Raw genomic sequence first — 8,409 nt, forward strand, 5'->3', positions numbered from 1 at the left:
ATTAGGACTTTATTTTTCTTTTCTTTTTTGTTGTATCAACCTAGAGGCGTGGATGAGGGGTTGTGTTGTCAATTTTCGAGGTTGTGGGGGTGTTTAGTTTTGTTGTTTTGTCGGTCGCCAGGATTCCATCACTCTTTTATATATATAGATTGTACAGTTTTTATATGTGTGTTTTATTGTAAGCCACCCTGAGTCCCCGTTGGGTGAGAAGGGCGGGATATAAATATTGTAATAAATAAATAAATAAATAAATAAACAAACATTACTGCGTATTGAACTACTTTTTCTGTCAGTGTTCCCTCAATACTTCGCGGTTCACATTTTGCGGATTCGCTGTTTCGTGGTTTTTCAAAGACTATTATCATAAAAAATTACAATTTACAGACTAAGGAAGGAAGAAGCCAAAGGGAGAGAAAAGGAGCCCAAGCGGCAATGGGAGGAGGAGGAGGCGATTTATCAACACATGATTGGTTGATAAAGACTTAAAATAGTATATAACTCCTAAAATAATGTATAAATATTAAAAAATACTTCGCGGATTTTCACTTATTGCAGGTGGTCCTGGAACCTAACTCCAGCGTAAGTGCGGGAACACTGTATAGCATGATGTTTTGGTGCTTAATTTGTAAAATCATAACCTAATTTGATGTTTAATAGGCTTTTCCTTAATTCCTTCCCATTATCCAAGATATTTGCTTATCCAAGCGTTCTGCCAGCCCGTTTAGCTTGGATAAGTGAGACTCTACTGTATATGTTTTTTAGTTTTATATTGTGTTTTACGTTGTTGTCTGCATCTGGCATTGAATTATCTCCATAGTTTGTAAGCCGCTCAGAGTCCTGCTTTAGGGGCGAGAAGGGTGGGGTATAAATATAGTAAATAAATAATAAATAAGAGCAGCAGGTTTTGTTCCAAGTGTTTTGCTCAAATGACATTCCTACCCCAAGGAATGCATAGGGCACCAGGGGCTTTGCAGTCACAGGCCATCTGTCAGGGGTGCTTTGAATGTAATTTCCTGCTTCTTGGCAGGGAGTTGGACAGGATGGCCCATGCGGTATCTTCCAACTCTATTATTCTATGATTTTATGCGGTGCCTCCTTCATTTTCTTGCCACAGCGTTGCTTTCCATCCCTCCCTCTTGTGCTGTGCCTTTGTGGTGGCCTTGCTCTTGCTTGTTTATTACTCTGTGGTCAAGTGAGGACTTGCACCCAAATCTCGACATTCCATAGGACACCACTACACTGGACCTTAGCTCTTTTGCGCCTTAGTCAGCTCCGACTACAGGGTTTTTGTGGCCATTTGCATTCAGAAGTGGTAGCCCCCGAAGCCTTCCTCTGGGGCTGAGAGTGTGTGACCTGCCCCACTCAATCCACACCGCGACACTGTTTTCTTCAACAGGGAAGCGCCTTCCAAATACATATAGCAGTAAGGCTTTAAGCAAATGATGGTAAGCACGCCAAATGTTGCCAGCTTCCAGCAGGGCCATGCAGCGTAGTATGCTGAATGCTGGGAGTTGGAATCAAAGGTTGATTTAAAATCCAATTTAATGCATGGCTTTCCTTTCCTGGAGTTTCTGTACCGAATAACATGAAGGATACACAAAGCTTTGGGTGCTATAACAACTCCAGGAACTTTTTTTTTCATGTCAGGAGCAACCGGTGAACTAAGCAAGGAGGAGATTGCTAATATGGTAAGGTAGTAAAGATAAAGGTTTTACCCTGACATTAAGTCCAGTCGTGTCCGACTCTGGGAGTTGGTGCTCATCTCCATTTCTAAGCCGAAGAGCCAGTCCATAGACACCTCCAAGGTCATGTGGCCATCATGACTTCATGAAGTGCCTTCTCACCAGAGCAGTACCTATTGATCTACTCAAATCTGCATGTTTTCGAACTAAGTTGGCATAAGTTGGAGCTAACAGCAGGTGCTCATTTCGCTCCCCAGATTCAAACCTGTGACCTTTCCGTCTGCAAGTTCAGCAGCTCAGCGCTTTAAGACGCTGTGCCATTGGGGGCTCTAATATGGTAAATAAATTAGTATTATTATTAAAAGCCAAAAGGGAATAGCAGCTCCTTCTCCGCTGAAGAGATTCCCGAGTGCAAAAGACTCAATTTGTTATTGTCCTGTCCTCAAAATGGGGGAAACCAGTGAAGGTGACCACAGCAGGTAAGTCATTGAAAGCCCCAAATTTGGAGAGAAGTCAAAATTACAACCTTATTTAGAATGATGATGGTGGAAATTAAGTTCCAGGTGGAAAGAGAGAAAGTTTCCAGCCAAAGGGAATGTTCTTTGCACTAATTAAGAAAACATATCAGGAAGGGGCCCAGAAAGGTCTGTGTCAAGGACACAGCTTATCATGAAAGCCGATAACAGACTTGGGAGTCGCTGCTGGAGTCCTTCAGTGCCACCTTCCGGCCATTCTCAGCCACTGGTCTTGCTCAAATGCTGCTCCTCAGGCAGTGCAAGGAAGCACATACCTCCCCTTGTAGCACATGAACGGTGGTGGAAACCAGAGCCAAACCAGAGCCAAACCAAAGTTGTCTTCCTCTGTCTGTTTGGATACAAAACCACCTTTCCCCAGACCCTGATGTGTCACTCAGCCAAAACTAAACCCAGACATTACCAAAAGTGAGGAATCCAAAAAGTGAATACATTTGTCCATGAGGATCAGAAAAAGGTAGCCAGTAATAGCCTCGCATTTATTTCAAAGGCCAACATAGATTTGTACAACATTAAATACAGCAGCCGGCAGATCTATCCGTCCGAGACCCAACAGTGATTGATGCAGTGAGGGGCACAAAGGGATGCGTGTGTCTCGCTCACCAGGGCCCCCCCCTTTCCTGCGCACACCATCCAGTCCCTCAGGGCAGAACAGACTTGCCTGTGGAAAAGAGAGCAGAGACTGCAAGGCACCACAAATCATGACCTTCCAAGGGTCATAAAGCAGGATGGCCATGCCCTCTCCCTTCCCAATTACCAAGCTTGCAAAGATCACCCTTTTCCCCTTCACATTTGAATTGTGCCTGGGTTCTCCTTCTCTCCCCTGAAAAACTTACCTTCCACTGGTTGCTTGTGTTGGCTTTTTAGGTAAACTTCCCTCTGATAAGAGCTTAATCTCTCCGCTCTTATCAAATCTCAGAGTCAGAACAGACCACAAGGGCCCTCCGGTCCCACTACATTCTACGACACAGGGGGGTGTCATCCAAGCAATCTTACTTCTGCCTCGCAAAAGATGCTTCGCTGCTTCCCCCCAAAGTCCCTGGTGTCCACTCTTTCATATTTCTTCGTTTGGATTTGAGCCCATTCTGACAGCAGGGCAGACAACCCACCTACTGACCCTCCTTATTTCCAATAATGTGTGCCACAAAGACTTTCTCTTTTAATAAGAGTAACTTTCAGGTGTAACCAGCAAGCATGGCAAAATTGGCTACGTAGAGAACTGGGTCCTATTATTACTATTATTATTTATATTCTTCTTTTTTCTCACTAAAAAAAGAGACTAAAAGCAGCTCAGAATAAAACCAAGCTCAACAGCTAAAGTCCTTTTCAAACTCAGATATCACAGAATCATAGAGTTGAAATAGACCACATGGGCCATCCAATCCTAATAATAATAATAATAATAATAATAATAATAATAATAATAATAATAATAATAATAGAAACACAAAAAGATGAGTCCACAGCAGACACTCTGCTGGCTATTGTATTGGATCACACATCGGACACTTCCCAAGTGTCTAGGATTATTATTATTTTATTATTATTAATATCTTTATTTATACCCCACCTTTCTCCTGTGGGGACTCAAGGCGACTAACAATCCCACACTTAGTCAAGTTTAAAAAGTGAAATACAAAAGTTAAAAACAATTAAATAGTAGGTAAGTCCTACTTTCTGTATATATATGTTCCATCTATCTGTAGAACATCTCCCACTCTGGACATTCCACAGATATATAAACCCCACTGGCCTAGTTTCCGACAGACCTCACAATCTCTGAGGATGCCTGCCATAGATGTGGGCAAAACGTTTGGAGAGAATGCTTCTGGAACATGGTCATACAGCCTGGAAACTCACAGCAAGCCAGCCTTTTGTATGGTCTGGAGATTCCACTTGCACATGAAGAATTTTCTTAAAATTTGAACCCATGGCTCCATTGAGTCTTAGTCTCCAGGGCAGCAGAAAACAAGCCTGCTCCCTCTTCTTTATGACATCCTTTAAGATAAACAGACCCAGCTTTTTAAGCCAGTTCTCATATGAGCCAAATGCAAAAGCTCCCATCATCCCACATTCTGCTTGTTGGGTCAAATCCTGTTCTCCTTGTCGGAAGAGAGGTGCAACAATGGAGCCTGACCTTTCCTGCCTTTGCCAGGCATTACCATTAGATACTCTTTGACCAACTGCCCAAAGGAGAGCAACCTTTTTAATGGGATTGGCATCCCAAGGGCCTGAGTGTGTATTTACTTACTCAGCACAATGGACACGCGCTTTATTCATATACATCTTTCTTATCGGCAATGTAGTCTACAATCTCTTGGGGACACATCAGCTTCTCCGCTTCCACGTCGGGAATTTCAAACCCTGGGGAAATAGGGCCCTGTTTAGTCATCCAGATATGGCTAGAATTGGGTGAGGTTGATATGATTCCCCCAAAGGGCCTTTGTAAACATCAAAGGGAGGCTTTACCGAATTCGTCTTCCATCGCCATGATAATTTCCACTTGGTCCAGGCTGTCCAAGCCCAGATCTTTCATAAAGTGGGAACTTGCTGTGAGCTGGAAGGGGAAAATGGAGGGGCGGGGGGTGAGGAAGAAGTCCCATCATACACAGTGTAATAGAGAATTCACAATCTTCCCAAGAACGCAGATAACAGCTCCAGTATCTCACAGTGTACAGTTCAAACAATCTCAGGGAATATCAGGGAATTTTGACTTATGTCTTCCTTTTATGTTCTAACTGCATCTGTATGGTGGGATACACTTCACATGGATAAAGATGTGCTACAACAGTGGCTCTCAGGCTGCATCTATATTGTAGAATTAATGCACTCTGACATTATACTAATTTCCTGTTTCAGGAAACTGTTTCAGGGCAAGCACCTATTAGAACCCTGGGAAATGGAGGCATGGGACTCACTTTTTCAGGGTCAATCTTGTCGTAGAGTTTCAAAACGTAAAGGACCCGCTCCTTGATGCCGTCCAGCGTGAGGGGGGGCAGGTCAGCATAGTGGCGGCTCAACTGCAGGAATGGCCCTGAAACCTGCGGGAGAAGCAAGAGGGGTCTTTGTCAGTGAAGCAAGGACCTCAGGCTCCCTGCAGAGGAGGCCTAGAAATGGACTCAGGGTATAGATTCCCAGTGGATGCACTGCCGTGGGGCTGAACCTGCAGCAGGGATTGAAGAGGGGCTCATGTCTGCACATGGATCGGATACAGAAACACATAGCTTCAGGTAATGGAGTCAGGCAAAACTTCAGGCAAAACTGCGAAACCTTTGAGTGTAGGAAAGTAACTTCAAGCAAAACCAATAAAGCTTTGAATCAGGGAAAGTAACTTCCAAGCAGAATAAACAAAATCCTTGAGCCTGGGAATACAACTTCATGCAAAATAGATACATCTCTGAGTCAGGGCAAACGAAACAAATCTCCGAGGCCCCATCTACACTGCATATAACATCCAGATTATCTGCTTTGAACTGGATTATATGGCAGTACAGACTCATCTAACCTAGTTCAAAGCAGGTAATCTGGATTATCTTCTTTGAAAATGTGGATTATGTCACAGTTTAGATCCAGCCTGAGTCTGGGAAAGGAACTTTAAGCAAAATCAAGAAACTTTTGAGCCTGGGAAAGGAACTTCATGCAAAAAAGAGAAATCTGAGCCTGGGAAAATAGTTTCAAGCAGAATAGAGAAACCTCAGGGACAGGGAAAGTAACTTCAAGCAAAATAGAGAAACCTTTCAGCCAGGGAAAGTATAACTTCAAGCAGAATAAATACACCTTTGAGCCTGGGAATGCAACTTCAAGAAAGAGAGAAATCTCTGACTCAGAGAAAGTAACATCAAGCAAAATAAAGAAACCTTCGATCTAGAAAAGCAACTTCAAGCAAGAGTGAGAAACCTCTGAGCCTGGAAAAGTAACTTCCAGCAAAATAGAGGCACCTCTGACTCAGGGAAAGTAACTTCAAGCAAAATAAAGAAACCTTTGAGTCTGGAAAAGTGACTTGAAGCAAGAGAGAAAAACTTCTGAGGTTCCTTCTACACTGCTATGTAAAATCCAGATAGTCTGCTTTGATAATCTTGATTATATGGCAGTATATAAGGGACCTGGTAAGCAAAGGTAAAGGTAAAAGTTTTCCCTCGACATTGAATCGAGTTGTGTCTGACTCTGGGGGTTGGTGTTCATGTCCATTTCTAAGCTGAAGAGCCGGCGTTGTCTTAGATACCTCCAAGGTCATGTGGCTACTGGAATGACTGCATGGAGCAGCATTACCTTTCCGCCAAAGCAGTACCTATTGATTTCCTCACATTTGCATATTTTCAAACTGCTAGGTTACCAGAAGCTGGGGCTAACAGCGGGAACTCACCCAGCTCCCCGGATTCGAACCGCCGAACTTTTGGTCAGCAAGTTCAGCAACTCAGTGGTTTAATAATATTGCCGTACAGTGGTATAGTACAATATAGGAATATATAATACAATACTAACATTGTGCAAGGAGCCCCGGTGGCGGTGTTAAAGCACTGAGCTGCTGAACTTGCAGACCGAAAGGTCCCTGGTTCAAATCCTGGGAGCGGAGTGAGCGCCGGCTGTTGCTCCAGCTTCTGCCAACCTAGCAGTTCAAAAACATGCCAATGTGAGTAGATCAATAGGTACTGCTCCAGTGGGAAGGTAACGGTGCTCCATGCAGTCATGCCGGCCGCATGACCTTGGGGGTGTCTACGGACAACGCCGGCTCTTCGGCTTAGAAATGGAGATGAGCACCAACCCCCAGAGTCAGACATGACTTGACTTAACGTCAGGGGAAACCTTTACATTTACCTAACATTGTGCTATGCTAATAATATAACACTGAGAATAACATTATCACGTAATAATAATGTTTAACCCGTTGGGAAAGTAACTTCAAGAAAAATAGCGTCATCTCTGACTCAGGGAAAGTGAGATCAAGTAAAATAAAGAAACCTTTCAGTCTAGAAAAGTAACTTCGATGAGAAAAAGTCGCTGGGAATCCCTGAGAGGCAGGTGCCTATTCTTGGTGGGAGAACAGAATGTAACTTTTAGAAGATAACTTCTCAAAGCTCTGCTCGAGTACGCTGCCAGTTCTCCTCACACCTGGAAAGGTGGCTACTTTGGACCAGAGCAGGCACGCGCAAACTTAGTCCCTCCAGGTGTTTTGGACTTGCAACTCCCACATTTCCTCACAGCCTCTGGACCTGAGGGTGACATTCAAGGCCTCAGGCCTTCCCCAGGCCCTTGGGCCTCACCTGCGGCGGCCGAAGGATGGTAAGAAGGGGAGCTGGTGAGACGAGGCGGGCTCCGGCCGAGGAGGAGGAGGAAGAGGAGGCGAGGCGGGAGGCGGAGGAGGAAGCCGAGGCGGCGAGGCATCGGCGTAGGCAGGCCGACGAGAGCAAGAGGACACGCGCCGCCATCTTGGACCCCGCCGTCGCGCGTGCGCAGAACAGAAGGGGCGGTCACGTGGCGCACTCCCGGCATGTCACGTGACCGGGGCAAGGCGCGCGGGATATGCAAAACAAGGCCCCGCCCACTCAGCCTCCAGGTGAGTTGGACTCCACCTCCCACAATTCCAAAATCTGTGGAATGTCCAGGGTGGTGGAAAGAACTCTTATCTGTTGGAGACAAATGTGAATGTTGCAATTGACCAGCTTGATTGGCATTGAATGGCCTTGCAGCTTCAAAGCCTGGCTGTTTCCTTTGCTAGGAGGTATTAACTGGCCCTGATTCCTGTCCGGAACTCCCTTGTTTTCAGTGTGCTGTCCTTTATTTACTGTCCAAGTTTCCAACAGACCTCGCAACCTCTGAGGATGCCTGCCATAGATGTGGGCAAAACGTCAGGAGAGAATGCTTCGGGTACATGGCCCTACAGCCCGGAACACTCACAGCAACCCAATTTATATAATATAGTAATATATAATATTATACTATACTAATACTATAATATAGGAGTCCCAGTGGTGAAGTGCGTTAAAGCACTGAGCTGGAGACCGAAAGGTCCCAGGTTCAAATCCCGGGAGCGGCATGAGCGGCCGCTGTTAGCTCCAGCCAACCTAGCAGTTTGAAAACATACCAATGTGAGTAGATCAATAGGTACCGCTTCGGTGGGAAGGTAACGGCGCTCCATGCAGTCATGCCAGCCACATGACCTTGGAGGTGTCTACGGACAACACCGGCTCTTTGGC

The 8,409-nt window shown here is 45.1% G+C and overlaps 1 protein-coding gene across 1 annotated transcript; it reads right to left on the reverse strand.

The window, feature by feature from the left end:
* Nucleotides 1–2,662: 2,662 nt before the first annotated feature.
* On the reverse strand, nt 2,663–7,687 carry ndufab1 (NADH:ubiquinone oxidoreductase subunit AB1). Its single transcript, XM_008123369.3, has 5 exons — nt 7,477–7,687; nt 5,134–5,256; nt 4,685–4,772; nt 4,467–4,579; nt 2,663–2,876 (listed from the first exon to the last, which is right to left on the reverse strand). The coding sequence occupies exons 1-4, from the start codon at nt 7,639–7,641 to the stop codon at nt 4,488–4,490; spliced, it is 468 nt and encodes a 155-aa protein (XP_008121576.1). The 5' UTR covers nt 7,642–7,687; the 3' UTR covers nt 2,663–2,876; nt 4,467–4,487.
* Between the last annotated feature and the right edge of the window lie 722 nt (nt 7,688–8,409).

The sequence above is a fragment of the Anolis carolinensis genome, unplaced genomic scaffold, assembly GCF_035594765.1.
Source record: "Anolis carolinensis isolate JA03-04 unplaced genomic scaffold, rAnoCar3.1.pri scaffold_13, whole genome shotgun sequence".
NCBI lineage: Eukaryota > Metazoa > Chordata > Lepidosauria > Squamata > Dactyloidae > Anolis > Anolis carolinensis.